Source organism: Crinia signifera, chromosome 4, assembly GCF_055691185.1.
Source record: "Crinia signifera chromosome 4, ASM5569118v1, whole genome shotgun sequence".
Taxonomy (NCBI): Eukaryota; Metazoa; Chordata; class Amphibia; order Anura; family Myobatrachidae; genus Crinia; species Crinia signifera.
The window spans coordinates 119,093,691-119,110,154 of NC_139220.1; the positions used below are offsets into that span (position 1 = coordinate 119,093,691).

The following is a 16,464-nucleotide window of genomic DNA, read 5'->3' on the forward strand; positions in this document are numbered from 1 at the left end:
TCTGGATGCGAGTTTAGAAAGTGCGAATTTGTGGCAAAATCAGCGGTTTTGCCTTTTTTGCATCTCATTGAATATGCAAATTCTGTAAAAAGTGCGATTTCAGCAGTTTTTGGCGAAAAAAATCGCAAAAATCACATTTTCGCATCTCATTAAATGTCACCCTAGGTTTAAGTGTGTATAGCCCATGGGGGCTCATTAAGTGTCAAATTTACCAAAATTAACCCTAATAGATAACCACCTAGAGGCTGCATTACATTCTGATTGGGAAACTTCCCCAATAATCTCTGCTAGGAAATGTGCAGTCACAGTTGCCAGTCAAATATTTAACATATAAGGTGATATTTAATAGGATGAGAGATTCAGAAAGTGAGAGTTTTGGTAAGATAATCTCCATTTTGTTTTTAAAGCGGCAATCATTTACACTGCAAAATCAAACTGGTTTTGCAGTGTACTGTAAATGATTGCCCCTTTAAAAAAAAAACTGGAGATTTCTTACCAAATCTCTCACTTTCTGAATCTCCTATTAAATTTCACCATAGTGTTTTATTTATATAACTGCAAAGCAGGGTTTGGACCTTTTTTTTAAAGGTTTTTAAAGAAAAAAAACAAAAAACAATGAAGCCATTTTTTTTTTAAAATAATTTGTTGATACCAGGTTGTTTTTGCATTAATGCAGTGGTTCCCAAACTGTGCGCCTAGGCTCCCTGGGGTGCATTGGAGCACTTGCAGGGGTGCCTCAGATTGGTGGTCCAGAACATATTCAAGTTATTTATGGCCAATGAAATAAGCAAACTGAGTGCTTGTGGCTTCCAATTAAGAATGTGAGGGTAAACAGAAGTGAATCATGTTTCTCACCACATAAGTGGACCTAAGGAAAACATTTAAATCACAACTAATTTAATATTTTTCCTGGAATTAGTAACCAACTTTTGGCTTAGGGGTGCCGTGAAAAATATTCTGATACTTTAGAGTGCCATGATTCAAAAAGTTTGGGAACCACTGCACTAATGTTTTAATGAGAAAACTAAATGAATGCTCCTTTTATATTCATACAGTGAGTCATTGCTCTGTTTCAGAAACCTCGTGCAGCCATGTTTTAATGTTTCTGACATTAAAAATCCAAAGTTATTAGGCTTTTATATGGTTTATTTTACATCTTTCAATAAAACCAGGTTTTACTGTTTCTGAGTATATGTAGAGACTAAACATATTAAAACATACAGAATAAGAAATGTAAACTAAGAATAACAAGTTTATATACAGCATTATTCCTACTTATTATTTGCAATAAAATAAATCTGAGTAGTCAAACAAAATAGAAAATGCAAAAACACTTTTCAGCGAAGCACGCACAAAAAAAAAGAGTAGTAAAGCATTAGTACTGACTGAGCATGTCACTGGTATCAATCATTTTAACTTAAAATACTAGTTTTTAGTATAATAGGGGTAGATGTATGAAGCAGTGATAAGGGAGAAATTATAAAGTGCCAATCAGCTCCTAACTGTTCCTTTTTAAACCCAGCCTGGAACTTAACAGTCAGGAGCCAATGATAAAGTACCAGGCACATCGGGGGACATTTACCAAAATGGATTCGTAGAAAAAAGGTGTATTCGTAGGGAGAAATACACCTTTTTTTTACGAATTTGTATTTTCGGGATTTACAATCCCAAAAATACAACAATTCGTAGTCCTAAAGATGGAACATTCGTATTTGTATTTACAAATACGAATGTCCTACACCATCGATAGGATACGACAGGAATCACCATTCAAAAGAATGGTTATTCCTGATTTACTAAGCAGCCGTACTGACAATACGGCTGCTAAGTGGTGTAAAACACCCACGCAAATACGACAGGAAAATAGAACACCATTTTCCTGTTCTATTTGCGTTTTAGCCTGCACGGATCAGTCAGATCTGTGCAGGCTTCAGTGTAAAAAAATAGAAAAATTAATTAAATTAAAAAAAAATGTTTAATCCCCCCCCCTCCAGGACTTACCTGACCAGGCTGAAGCCTGGTACTGTCCCCGATGCCCCTGGGCGGTGGGCATCGAGCTGATAGCGGTGTAAAAAATAGAACAAACGATTGTTTTTTACTGTGGCACTTCAAGTGCCAGCAAGCCTCCCCAGCAAGCTGGGACTTGGAGAACCACAAGTCCCAGCCTGCTGGGCATTAAAGGGCCCCCTGGGTCTTGTAGTGCCACAGTAAAAAAAATAGTTAAATAAAACACACTGACACCCATTTTAAATAAAAGTTTAATACACACATTACACACATACTGATACTTACCTATCTTGATCCCGTTGGTAGGTCGCTGGCTCCGGTGTCGGCGGCTCCGTGTCGGCGGCTCCGTGTCGGCGGCTCCGTGTCGGCGGCTCCGGGGACGGCGGCTCCGGGGACGGCGTCCTGTCCGAGGATAATCCATGTTGGACCTGTGGAAGGAAATCCTACTCACCCAGGTCCTGCATGGATGGTCTTCTTTCTTCATCTGTCGACATCCAGGTCTTCTGACAGCTGCTGACGACTTCCAGCAGCTGTCGGCATCTTCCGCGACGCTCCCCGGCTTTCAGAGCCGGAGAGAACCTTCCTCTTCGGCGTCTGGGCTCAGAATGAATTCTGGCCAATCAGGAGCAGCCTAGCCGCCTAGCGGCCAATCAGGAAAGACCTTTTTTTATTTTTTTTATTTATTTATTTAATTTTTTTTTTACACCTTGCAGCCTGCACGGATCTGACTGATCCGTGCAGACTGCCTACAAATAATTCGTATTAGCAGCCGTATATACGGCTGCTAATACGAATTCCTACGACATCGGAGGGTTACAAAGCAGTCGTATATGACTGCTTTGTAAATCCCCCTCCGGAACACGACTTTGCATACGACTGAAACAGTCGTATGCAGTCGTAGGGAAAATACTAATACGAAAAACTAGGTTTTTCATATTAGTAAATTTTCCCCATCATCACTTCTCCTCCCTTATCACTGCTTCATACATCTATCCCTTTGTGTTTTTGATAAATTCATGGTGCCTTCAGTCACAGCATACTAAAAAAAAACAAGTGTTTAAAAAAACAAAAAACAACATCATGGTTTACATAATGTTTTAAACTAATGTGGAATAAACAAGACATCCCAGCTGCACAGGCAAACCTTAGAGAACGTTATTAGCAAACATTACTGATTATTGGAGTGTACAAATAATCACCAACAACAAAGAGGTGTATTCAATGTGGGCGGTGAGGGGGGTTTGTACGGCGAGGATGGCTTATTTTTGGCAAGGAAAAGCCTCTTCATCTAAGCCCCTCGCCGTGTGCAATGTTTTGCAAAAATCCGATTCCCTTAAATGGTGAGGTTCGCCATAAATGCAGTGAGCCTGCTGCATTTTGTGCCGTTTTAATGGGCACACTCGCCATTTCCACCTCACTGAAAAGAACCAGCGAGGTGGAAATGGCGAGTGTAGGGGAAGCAGTTGAATACTATCGGCTCAAATTGCCTGGCTGCAAATTGTTAACATTTTTAAAGCATGCACAAATTAAAAAGTAATTTTACATTTTTTGATGGTGTTATAAGGATGCATGTGCAGAGCACAATCACTGACCCACACCTCCTGCATATCATATGGGTGCTGCTGGGTAGTAGAAACAGCACCCTGCAGCCATTAACACTACAGAATCAGAATCAGAATCATCTTTATTGGCCAGGTATACTTGCGTATGCTTGGAATTTTTTGTGGTAACAGTGCAGCATCAATCAGGGAACACAAAGGGGGTGGAAAGAGAGGCATAAACATACATCACATACATTTCACATGTATCTAGAAAAGTTTGAGTTAGTATTTAGTATTTGGTATGTTCAATACGGTTTAGTTGGTGGACAGCTATTGGGAAGAAGCCTTTTGTAGTTCTTGTCGTCTTTGCTGGGATGGACCTAAAACGTCTGCCTGACGGAAGGGGTTCAAACAGGTTGTGGCCAGGGTGTAGCTTGTCCGCCAAGATCTTTCCTGCACGCTTATTGACCCTGGCTAGGTATAGTTCTTGGACAGGGGGGAGCTCCGCCCCAATTATCTTTTTTGCTATCCTCACCACTCTTTGCAACCTTCGTCTGTCATTCTCGTTTGCTCCTCCGAACCAGACTGTGATCGAGGAGCAAAGGACAGACTCTACTATGGCAGTGTAGAAGATGAGCAGCAGCTCCTGCGGGATGTTGAATTTCTTGAGTTGCCTCAGGAAGAACAACCGCTGCTGAGCCTTCTTGACAGTTGTAATGATGTTGGGACCCCATTTGAGGTCGCAGGAAATCTTTGTTCCTAGGAATTTGAAGGAGTCGACCCTCGACACTACTCTGTCAGATATTATGAGTGGGTGCATGGCATTTGGTTTCCTTCTGAAGTCCACCACCATCTCCACCGTTTTGAGGGGGTTTAGGTCAAGGTTGTTTCCGCTACACCATTTAGTTAGCCGATCCACCTCCCGTCTGTATGCCGACTCGTTTCCATCCATGATTAGGCCGATAACCGTTGTGTCGTCTGCAAATTTTATAATTTTTACTGACTGTTCTGCTGAGGTGCAGTCGTTTGTGTAGAGGGAGAAGAGCAGGGGGGAGAGGACACATCCTTGAGGGGCACCGGTGCTAATTGTGCATGTGTTTGAAATGAATGCGCCTGCTTTCACCGCCTGTTTCCTTTCAGTCAGGAAGTCAGTGATCCAGGAGCATGTAGGTTCTGGGACTCCTAGTGAACGGAGTTTTGGCTCCAGGATGTGAGGGATGATAGTGTTGAATGCCGAGCTGAAATCAACAAATAGTATCCTTGCATAGGTGCCTGGACTGTCCAGGTGCTGTAGAATGTGGTGAAGCCCTAGGTTGACTGCATCCTCGACACTTCTGTTTGCTCGGTAGGCAAACTGCAGGGGGTCGAGGTGAGCATTTGTAACAACTCTCGGGTGGTTCAGCACCATACGTTCAAGCATTTTTATGACCACCGATGTTAGTGCAATCGGCCTGTAGTCATTGAGGTCTTTCGCAGTTGAGCTCTTGGGAACCGGGACGATAATTGAGCCTTTGAAGGAGGTGGGGACCTTGCACATTTCTAGTGAACTGTTGAAAATCCTGGTAAAGATAGGGGCGAGCTGTGTTGCACAGGTCTTGAGGGCATATGGAGACACTCCGTCTGGGCCTCCAGCTTTCCTAGGGTTGACCCTCTTGAACATTCCTTCTACCTCTGTTTGGTCCACCTGGAGAGTCTGAGGGAGGCAGTTTTGGAAGGAGGGTGGGCAAGCCGTTTTGCCCCGGTCAGGGGTAGGACTGATGCAGGTAGCTTCCTTCTCGAACCTGCAGTAGAAATCGTTCAGCTCGTTCACTAGTTTTTGGTGCATGGTGGAGGGGGTTTGAGAGATCTTGTAGTTGGTTATAGCTTGCATGCCTCTCCAAGCTGACGCAGGGTCGTTGGTTGACAGGTTGTTTGCCAGCTTGTCTGAGAATCTTTTTTTTGCCAGCTTGATTTCCCATGTTACGGAGTTCCTGGCCTGTTTGTACAGGACAATATCACCAATGCGATAGGCTTCTTCCTTTGCCCGACGGAGCTTCCTGAGTTGACCGCTGAACCATGGCTTGTTGTTGTTGAAGGTGCGTGCTGTTTTGATTGGCACACACAGGTCCTCGCAGAAGCTGATGTAGGCTGTCACTGTGTCGGTCAGATCGTCTAGGTTTGTAGCGGAGGATTCAAAGACTCCCCAGTCTGTGCATTCGAGACAGGCCTGAAGCTTAATTTTTGCCTCGTTTGTCCAGCTTTTGACTGATCTGACCACTGGTTTAGCTGACTTTAGCTTCTGGGTGTAAGTTGGTAGAAGGTGGACTATGCAATGGTCAGAGAGGCCCAGAGCTGCCCGGGGGATAGCCCGGTAAGTAGACTTGATAGTGGTGTAGCAGTGGTCTAAGGTACGTCCTTCCCTGGTGTGGCATCTGACTTGCTGTCTGTACTTCGGCAGCTCTTGGGACAGGTTGGCACTGTTGAAGTCGCCCATCACTATAAGCAGTGCTTCCGGATGTTTGAGTTCTGTGTCTGTTATCCTGGTGGCCAGTTGAAGTTGGGCTTCTTTCGCATTTCCTTGGGGAGGTATATACACACCCACCAGGACTATTGAGGCAAATTCCCGGGGGGAGTAGAATGGGTTGCATTTAATGATGAGTGTCTCCAGTTGAGGGCTGCTTGATTTACTCAGAGGTTTTACGTCGGTGCACCACCCTTCATTTATGAAGAAGCAGATACCTCCTCCCTTGGTTTTTCCGGTGAGCTCCTTGTCGCGGTCAGCCCTGAGGAGACTGTAGCCCGGCAGCATCACCGAGGAGTCGGCAATGAGTTCATCTAGCCATGTCTCAGTAAAGCATAGGATAGATGAGCCAGCAGTGCCTGATCTTGCATCATTTATGAGCAGGGACAGCTCATCCATCTTGTTTACAAGGGATCGGGTGTTCGAGAGTAGGATAGCTGGGAGTGCAGATCTGTGACCTCTGCATCTCCACTTAACTAGGGCCCCAGCACGGCGGCCCCTCTTGCGAGTCCTGAGCCTCACATATCTTCCTGTCAGCCTAGCTGTTAGGTGGGGGGCCCCTCCAGGCCACTTAGCGGTGGTAGGGGCATGTCTGTTCCTAATGGAGGGAGCCAGCAGCCTGGCTGGGATTGCCCTCATTGTTGTCAGGGGCTCAGTTCTGGCTATCTTCTCAGGTGGGCACTGAGTCACACCACTTCCTTTTTGGGCCCCCATAAGTAGGCCCTGGGGGTTTACTTTTCTGCTACCTCTGTGAATGGTTCTCCATGGTCGCCGGTCCACTCTCCAGCAACTGCCATTCAACTTTGCTGCATCCTTTCTGCACAGGGCAGCAAGGGCAGCATGGACTGTGAGGGCTGCCGATCTGCCCACGTCCGGCTCCGTCAGGCTCATATGGGTGGTCTGCACCAGGGGTGAGCTCCATTTCAGAAGGGCTTCTCTGCTGTGCTTGGTTACCACACTTGGCAGGGTCATCACACTCGAGGGGGTGATGAATGAGGACAAGGACAGGGGGAGACAAGGGGAGACATGTAGTTTGGTTGAGCTGCACAGCTCCGAGGCAGCCTTCTGCGGCGCCATATTTGTGGTATCCAGTAGGATGAAAACACTTTTACTCAAGTCTGTGAGTGCTCCAGGTTATTGCTGTGTTTGGTTGCTTCTTTCTTGTACAAAGATGTATTTTGGACAGATATTCATTAAATAAAGTAACTTTCCTTTTCAGTTGCTAATTTAGTGATTTAGTCAGACAAGTTATTCAGGAACAAAGCAGGCTTGTGGAGAGGTGTTAGAAGCCATTGCCCATGTAGGTGTGAAATCCCAGTGTGAGGCTTTTGAAGTGTATATTCTTTGTATAACATGTCTCTTGGGAATAAACTGGGGCCCTGTGTGATTGTGGAATCCAGGGGCTGGGGATATTGTATTTTAGATTCTTTTAAGGGAATCTAAGAGAATCTTTTCTGAACAGATAAATATATGTAACTGGACGGGAAGCATAGGTAACTGATGTCAATGGGGACCTTGATAGAGATAGTTAGTTTTTCCAGTACCTTGTTCTGTGATGTTCCCTGAGGATGTAAAGCCAGTCCTAGCTGAAGGGGCAGAGGTTTAAATCCAATCCAGTGTGCATCTCAGTGCAGGAGTGTAATCCGTTTGTTCTGAAGAGACATCCATGTAGTGAAGTACAAGTTAAAGGTAAGTCCTTGGATATTTTTGGTGATTCTGAAGTCAGCTGTGTAGAATTTAAGCTGTTTTGTAGAGACCTTCAGGAGCATGTAGAGTGTGAGGTAGCCATCTTGGGGGCCTTGGATATTACGCCACCCAGGAGAGCCACCCAGAACTTCCAAGGGGCACTCCAGGCAGGCACTTTGCAGCCTTAGATGTTTTGGGCAGAGCTCTACTTATGTGAGCTGGCAGTTTCATCCCCCTAGGTGTGACATAATGATGTCACCTAGGGGACGTGGCTGGCATAGAGTGCACTGCAGCCTTGTTACAGCACTAGACTTACAGAGTTTTGGTGCTTTTTGGGGATTTTTACATAATGCAAAGTAAATAAATGATCCTACGTCACAATCATTTCCTGTGCACCTGGTACCTAGGGTTACCACCTAGTCCCTTTAATTCCGGACACATATTAATTACACAGGTTCTGTGGCTGGCTGACTTCAAGACTCCACTTCACCTGAATTTAAACTGCCACAGAACCTGTGTAATTAACATGTGTCCGGAATTAAAGGGACTAGGTTGTAACCCTACTGGTACCAGTTCTGTCATCAGAATTTGAGGGGCTCAGTACAAAGGTTTCCTGATCACCACACTGACATACAGGCTGAGAGTTTTGCATCACTGTAATGGCAGCAATCTTACCTACTGTAGTTCTCTATTCTCTCCACTGGGAGAAGCCAAGTTGAGAGATGCATCAGACGGTATGTCGGAGGAACCCGGTGCTACATGTCACTACTCGGCTCTGCTGGCTTGTGCGAAAGGGTGCAAGGCCAACATGTTATTTTCATACAAACATCATTTTGGCGCATCCCTTACTCGCTTACCCATGATTCTCAGTCTTCTCCTTCCTGTTGTGCCCACCTCACTATTAAGTGGGCAGGATGCAGATAGGTTGTCTACTCTTCTGGCGTCTGGGTGGGCTGCAATAAATTTGGAAGTCTCCTGCACATTCTAGGAGAGCAGGCAAGTATGAATGACAAGTAGCTACCCTGATTAGCTGCAAAGCTGCTTGTCACACAGGTCACTGCTGCCGGGCCCTTGTGAGTGTTATCTGTGACAGCTCTCGGGAAGCTTCTCACCTGGTTCAGGCACCTGCCGGCCCCATAAAACACTTTGGGGGGAAATTTACTAGAATGTGAGTTCTATTTGACATGGGATGTTGCTATGGGCAACCAATCAGATCATGTTTATTATCTTCTAGAAGGTGCTTAATAAATTAGAAGTAGATTCGGTACTCTTTACTTAGAAGGGCGCCCACGATTTTGATCGTGGGCATCGTTAGTAAAAAATCGTGGCCATCTCGGGCATTGAATGCACTAAAAAATCGGGTGCGATTCAACCGACGAGATGCCCGAGATTTCCCATAGGGAACAATGTTAAATGTCTCAATTGACCCAATTTTCCTGTTCAATGCCTCAATTGACCCGATTTTTCCATAGGAAACAATGTTAAATGGCCCACAGAGGCCAAATAGGCACCCTGAAGTGTGAAATGGCCCCCACAATTGTTAACGCCACCCCACGATCAACGTGAACCCGAAGCGTGGCGAGCGCAGCGAGCCCGCGAGGGGCGGCGGTACGCATCCTACGACCTTTTCATACCCCCACTATCCACGTCGGCGTGGAGTTGAGAATAGAAAGTGTGGCGAGCGCAGCGAGCCCCCGAGCCCGAAGCGTGGCGAGGGGACGCGGACAGCTGTGAAGCCCGCGAGGGGACGCGGATACCTGTGAAGGCATCCGCGTCCCCTCGCGGGGCGCGCTGCGCTCGCCACGCTTCGGGCTCGGTGGCTCGCTGCGCTCGCCACACTTTCTATTCTCAACTCCACGCCGACGTGGATAGTGGGGGTAAAAAAAGGTCGTAGGACGCGTATCGCCGCCCCTCGCGGGCTCGCTGCGCTCGCCACGCTTCGGGTTCACGTTGATCGTGGGGTGGCGTTAACAATTGGGGTGGCCATTTCACACTTCAGGGTGCCTATTTGGCCTCTGTGGCCCATTTAACATTGTTTCCTATCCAAAAATCGGGTCAATTGAGGCATTGAACAGGAAAATTGGGTCAATTGAGACATTTAACATTGTTCCCTATGGGAAATCTCGGGCATCTCGTCGGTTGAATCGCACCCGATTTTTTAGTGCATTCAATGCCCGAGATGGCCACGATGGGCGCCCTTCTAGGTAAAGAGTACCGTAGATTCTGATTGGTTGTCCATAGCAACATCCCATGTCAAATTCCCATCTGAATAAATGTCCCCTTTTGTGCTCCTTACACATGTAACCACAGATGGAGGCACTGCCTGGTACAGTGCCCACTGTAATTTCTGAATGTAAACAGTAAACATATTGGAAATCTAAGCTTACGCTTTTATAAGATGTACTTTGCATTGTGCATCAGTTTCGTTTTCATTACAATACATTACTGTGTACAGTAATTTGAGAAGAATTCAGTTTGCTAATAAAAGTTACTTTTTGCTATATCTTATTCCAGGTGGCTGCAGAAAACAGTGCTGGCATTGGATCATACAGTGACTCGTTTCTATTTAACACTGCAGAAAGCGGTAAGTTATCGCACAACTTCAATTCAGGATATTAGTCACACAAATAGTAAAGCAATGAGAGCTAAACCCCATTAGACTGCTTTGTTCTACAGTTAAAAAGACACAGTATGCATAACATAAGATAACACAAATGACATAAATAGCAGAGGTAATATAACAAAAGTTGAAAAGAGAAACATATAATAGAAGTATAACAGCTTGAAACAGAAAAACATGCATAGTAACGAAATACAGAGGGTAAAATGGCAAATAGAAAGAGACTAATTGAAACAAGATGTATAGGATAGGTATCATGGCAGTGCCCATGGAGACATTAAGGACATCAGTGTTACCTCATGAACTATGCAAATACCCAGACTATTAGTAAACTAATACCCCTTTTACACCAAGGAATAACCCAGGTTGGACCCAGATCCGACCCAGGTCAGGGTTGGTGTAAAAGGGGCCAACCCAGGTCCAGTAACACCGGTCTCCTACCCAGGTCCTGACCAGGGTTGAACACTGGTTGGACCTGGGTCGTGGGCAGTATAAATGGTCCCAACCCAGGTTGGGACATCCTGATAGTGCTGAAAGGATACCAGAAGTGCTGGAAGTCTTTCCACAGTGCGCTGCAGTGGCAAAAGACAGCAGCCAGGAAGGATACAGGCAGTGCACACAGAAATCTTAATTCAATGCAGTATCATTTTTTTTTTGGGGGGGGGGGGGGGGGCTGGGACAGCACATGGGAGATTCGGTCTGCTGCTGGGGAGAGCCCCAGAAGGGGCTGGGGAGAGCAGGGCCGGCAATAGAAATCTTGGGGCCCCATACACTTATACCTCTGGGGCCCCCCTACCTCCCCAAATACCCTCACTGCCCCGCAACACTGCACCCCTGTGAGCCGTCATCCCAGGGACGGTTTAGCCACTAATGGGTGTGGGGTACGAGGAGCGTGTGGTGACGGACTGTGAGCAAGAAGGTGGGGGGAGCGCGTGTGGGGTGACAGGATGAGTGGGGACAAGAGTGTGGATTGATGGGCTGTGAGCAGGAAGGTGGGGGTAGCATGTGTGGGGTGACAGGATGAGTGGGGACAAGAGTGTGGGGTGATGGGCTGTGATCAGGAAAGTGGGGTAGCATTTGTGGGGTGTCAGGAGGAGTGAGGATAAGGAGCATGGGGTGACGGGCTGTGAGCAAGAAGGTGGGGGGAGCGTGTGTGGGGTGACAGGATGAGTGGTGACAAGGAGTGTGGGGTGATGGGCTGTGAGCAGGAAGGTGGGGGTAGCGTTTGTGGGGTGTCAGGATAAGTGGGGATAAGGAGCATGGGATGACAGGCTGTGTGAGCAAGAAGGTAGGATGAGTGGGGATAAGGAGCATTGGGTGACAAGCTGTGAGCAAGATGGCAGGGGAAGCAATGGATGTGTGGGGTGACAGGATGAGTGGGAACTAGGAGTGTGGGGTGAGAGGCTTAGACCTGTGCCAGGGATAGAGGACATGGGTGGGGAGAGGAAGCCCAGATAAAAAAACAACATACTCAATAGAAATGGATATGCTGTAACTGACCCGCTCTCTCTGCTGGGGTCTGTTGGCTGACAGCAGTCCATCTTGTTCATTGAACGTGAATGTGGGACTCGGGAGGTGAAGCTGCGGGCAGCAGGTCACTGTCCTGCCGGTCCATGTGGTACAAGGTACCTCCCCCATTTGTGTGTAGGCGCCGGTGGCCGCGTCTCAGTGCAGCAGCAGGGGAAGTGGCGGGCATTGGAGACTGAGCCCTTAGCAGCCGCATCTCCGTGCTGCTCCCATTTCCCCCTGCCTTCTTACCCACTCGCTGCACTCCGCGGCGCTGAAGCAGATTTCCATGTGACCCCCGCCGCTGCACTTCTCTCCTCTGGCGCTCCCGGACAGTCACTGCCTCCGTCCATTCAGTGACTGTCCGGGAGCACCAGAGGAGAGAAGTGCGGCGGTGCTGAGAGACGTCTGTGAGCAACAGCAGCCGAGTGGCTGGCGGCACAATATATGCTCTGGGGCCCCTAAGATCGATGAGGCCCGTCACAACTGTCCCCCTTGACCCCCCTGTCGCCGGGCCTGGGGGAGAGCACATGGGTGATGCTGCACTTTTATACTGCTATGTGTGCTTGAGCACTGAATATAACTTTTTGAAAAATATTTTACAAAATAAACATTATTTTTCAATGCTAAATTGTCATGTCTTTTAATTTTTATTTTGAATCATTGAGGGAAGGTTGGCTGGCAGTTTATCAGTCCTAAAATGGACATTTTTAATGTCATCCATAGGGGAAAGCAGGGCTGACCCAGGTTCAGTGTAAACGGCGCAGACCTGGGTTTGACCTGGGTCACAGTGCTGTGTAAATGGGGTATGAAGCTGGGTCCAACCCTGGAAACTCCCGTGTTCAAAGACCTGGGTCCGACCAGGGATTTTGGTGTAAAAGGGGTGTTTGTGACTTTTCCACTAATCACTATACATCTAAGTAACATTAATGAGGCATAAGATATTTGTGAATATTTGGGGTATATTCAATTGATGTTGGAAGGGGTTTAAATCTATTCAATGCTAGCTGTTTTTTTTTTCAACAGGTCGGAATGTTCCAACCTGCCGAAAACCAGGTGAATTGGCGGAACGGCCGCAAAACCACCTGCTTTTGATGGAAACACTGCCAAATCTAAAAGTTTTGCCCAATTTTCCAGCAATCTCAATCCGACATAAAAAGATGCCGGATTGAGACAAGGAGGACGGCGCCGGGTGAGCAGCAGCAGCTCACAAGGTGCTGTCCTCCTGTCTGCTGCCCCCTTACACTCCCGCCATCTCGCGTACCCACCTGCTGTGCTCACCTGTCGCGCTGCCGGGCCAGGGGAGAGCAGCTTACCCGACTCCCGCTGCCTCCCGGGCAATCCTGCCGCCTCCCGACACTGTGCCCATCCGGTCCCCGCGTCGGCCAGGTGAGCATCAATCAGCGGCCAAATCCGACATCCGGATTTGGCTGCTGCATTGAATAATGCATCCATTGAATATAACTCTATGTTATCAAGAAAGGACTAGGACTGCTTTCAGCCCCTGGCATTTTGTCTGTACTGTATGCACACTAAAATGCAGGCGTGCAAGTTATAAGAGGCATGGCAATGGCTCATGAGGGGTGTGACACGAGTCAAGCTGTGGTCAGACTGTGTGGTCAGACTAGGTGTTACAGGTGTTTCAATCAGAGAGATTTGGTAAGAAATCTCCAGGTTTTTTTTAAAGCAGCAATCATTTACACTGCAAAATCAAAACTGGTATTGCAGTGCAAATGATTACCACTTAAACAACTGGAAATTTCTTACCAAATCTCTCACTTTCTGAATCTCTCATCCTATTAAATTTCCCTCTCTGTGTTAATAACTGAATCAACAGAGGCATAACTAAAAAACTTGCGCCCCCTGCCGAAATTTCGGCAGTGCCCCCCCCCCCCCCCCAATTAACCCTCCCGCACAGTAAACTTGTCTTGCCGCTGCCACTGCCGGGAGCCCAGGACCCGCAGAAGATTTGTCTGTGGTCCCGACTCCCCTGTCCGCTCTGTCCTGGCTCCAGTGTCTAATGAAAATGGACCATCACAAAATATTTGCCCCCGTACAGCAGACAGTTTTCTGCTGTATGGGGGCGGACATTTTGTGATAGTCCGTTTAGAGTAGAAGGCAAGCAGAAGCCAGGAGGGGACAAGGGAGCGGGGACCACAGAAAAATCTTCTGCGGGTCCCGGGCTCCGACCATAGGTGAGCTCCTAGCAGTGGCAGCGGCATTACAATAGCCCTGCAGACCCAGGCACCCACACCGATACAGCGCCTCCCCACCACCGCGGGGTCTGCGGGGCTATTGTTACGCCACTGTGTATCAAGAAAATTACATATCATTTAACATTTAAAATTGATATGTATTTTGATAGTATTTTTATGGGTATGGATTACCAAATAGACAGTAATAAGGTTGACACCATATGCTCAACAGTCAATAGGTCAACAAGTACAAAAGATAAACATGAAAAGGGTTGATACAAAAACAGTCAAAACAAAAATGGTCAGAAAGAAAAGGTCAAGAAAAAAATAGCCAAGACAAGTATTTTATGTTGGGTGTAATTTCGTATGTTCAACCATCTATGACCCAAATTAGTAGAAACGGGTCCATCTCGTGTCGACATTTTGAATCTGTCGACCTTTTGTACTAGTTGGCCGTTTGATGTCGACCTATTGATTTTAGTCCTTTTTACTGTCTATCTATCATCCACCAACCCATTTTTATATATATAGTAGGCTGAAGATGTTGAATTACGCTTTTGTTGGCATTTCACCTGTACTTGCATATAGTACAATTAGCTTGTTGAAGATTCCTTCTTTACATCCTTTGATATTTACTATGATCAGTGAATTCCCAAAGCTTGATTTGTCTCCTGTGATTGATTTGAGCCAGCTGCATATCTCCCTTTCTTCACTATGAAGATTTATTAAGTTTGGCTACTTTGTAACATAACATTCCCTTTGACAGCTAAATCTCTTCACTGATAAGGTATAAGATATGCTAAGCTTTTCTTTTTTTTTTTAAGATATATAAAAGCATTTTTCAGGAAGAGCAAAAGAAAGCCTAAGCCATTGGTTCTCAAATGCAATCCTCAATGCACCCCAACGGTCCAGTTTTTTAAGTATATCCATGCTTAGGCACAGGTGTCTTAATTAGTACCTCAATCAGTTTGATTATACCACCTGTGCACAAGCAAGGATATCTCCAAAATTTGGACTGTTGAGGTGCCTTGAAGACCACATTTGGGTACCACTGTTCTTAGAGGAAAATATTCTAAGATATTCATGAAGAGTGGTGCATAACCTCCCAAATTTGGACAATTGGGAAATAAGGTATGACGGCGTGCATTATTTATACAAAAAAAAAAAGGATTGGAACAGCACCACAAATAGTCTACAGGCCAGCACATACCCAATCTGGAGTGAGAACAAAAACTATTCTGCCCCCAGCTCTTTCATTCTCCCTAGTTATGAATCAATGCCTCTTCAGACTCCACCCAGCTTTCCTATCAGCTAGTACTGTAGTTTCCCTTTTAGGTGGTGCAAACTCCTCTCAGGATACAAAATGGAAAAGATGGGTGAGATTTAATAGGATGAGAGATTCAGAAAGTGAGAGATTTGATAAGAAATCTCCAGTTTTTTTTAAAGCGGCAATCATTTAGACTGCTAAACCAGTTTGATTTTGAAGTGTAAATGATTGCCGCTTTAAAAAAACTGGAGATTCCTCACCAAATCTCTCACTTTCTGAATCTCTCATCCTATTAAATCTCACCCGATGTGGCTTCAGGATTCAGCACCCTCCGGGCGAAATGTAATAGGGTGTGATTTTTGGACATGTGCGATTTTGGGTCAAAAACGTCCGAAATCGCACATTTTCCGAAAATCGCACATTTAATAGGTTGAAAATCGCGGTAAAAAAATCGCACTTTTTACCGCGAAATCGCACTTTTAGAAGTGCGATTTTTAGTCACATTTCAATTCTCATCCAGATGTTTTCCCATTATAAAGTATACAACTCGCAAATGTAATAGGGTGTGATTTTTGGTAAATGTTACCAAAAATCGCAAAAAAAATAGACCAGGTTCTGACAGGCGAATTTGACAGAACCATGCACAGATCATTGAGATCTGTGCATGGTCCTGTTAATAAAAATGTGTAAAAGTGTTTTTATAAAAAAAAAACGGCGTAGGGTCCCCCCTCCTAAGCATAACCAGCCCCGGGCTCATTGAGCCGGACCTGGTTCCAAAAATACGGGGGGACAAAAAGCATAGGGGTCCCCCGTATTTCTGAAACCAGCCCCGGACTCTTGGACCGGTCCTGGTTCCAAAAATACGGGGGGACAAAAAATCTGGGGGTCCCCCATATTTTGAAACCAGCACCGGGCTCCAACAGCCCACGGTGTAATGCCACAGCCGGGGGACACTTTTTATACAAGGTCCCCCGGCCAAAACATGAGCACCGTGGCTGGTCAGCCTTGGACGGGGTACCTGGAGGAGTGGGGACCCCCCCAATAAAGGGGTCCCCCCCCCCCAGGCTTCACCCGTCCAGGACTGAAGCCCGGGGCTGTCACCAGCGTCCGTGGCCAGTGGACGCCGGCCTGATAGGGTTAAA

General features: G+C 46.4%; 1 protein-coding gene across 1 annotated transcript in view; it reads left to right on the plus strand.

Annotated features, from left to right (window-relative positions):
* Positions 1–16,464, plus strand: part of PTPRQ (protein tyrosine phosphatase receptor type Q) — a 300,600-nt gene that overhangs the window by 92,521 nt on the left and 191,615 nt on the right. The window contains exon 22 of the mRNA XM_083182313.1: positions 10,249–10,318. Within this exon, the coding sequence (XP_083038439.1) occupies positions 10,249–10,318 (70 nt within the window). The remainder of the gene's footprint in view (positions 1–10,248; positions 10,319–16,464) is intronic.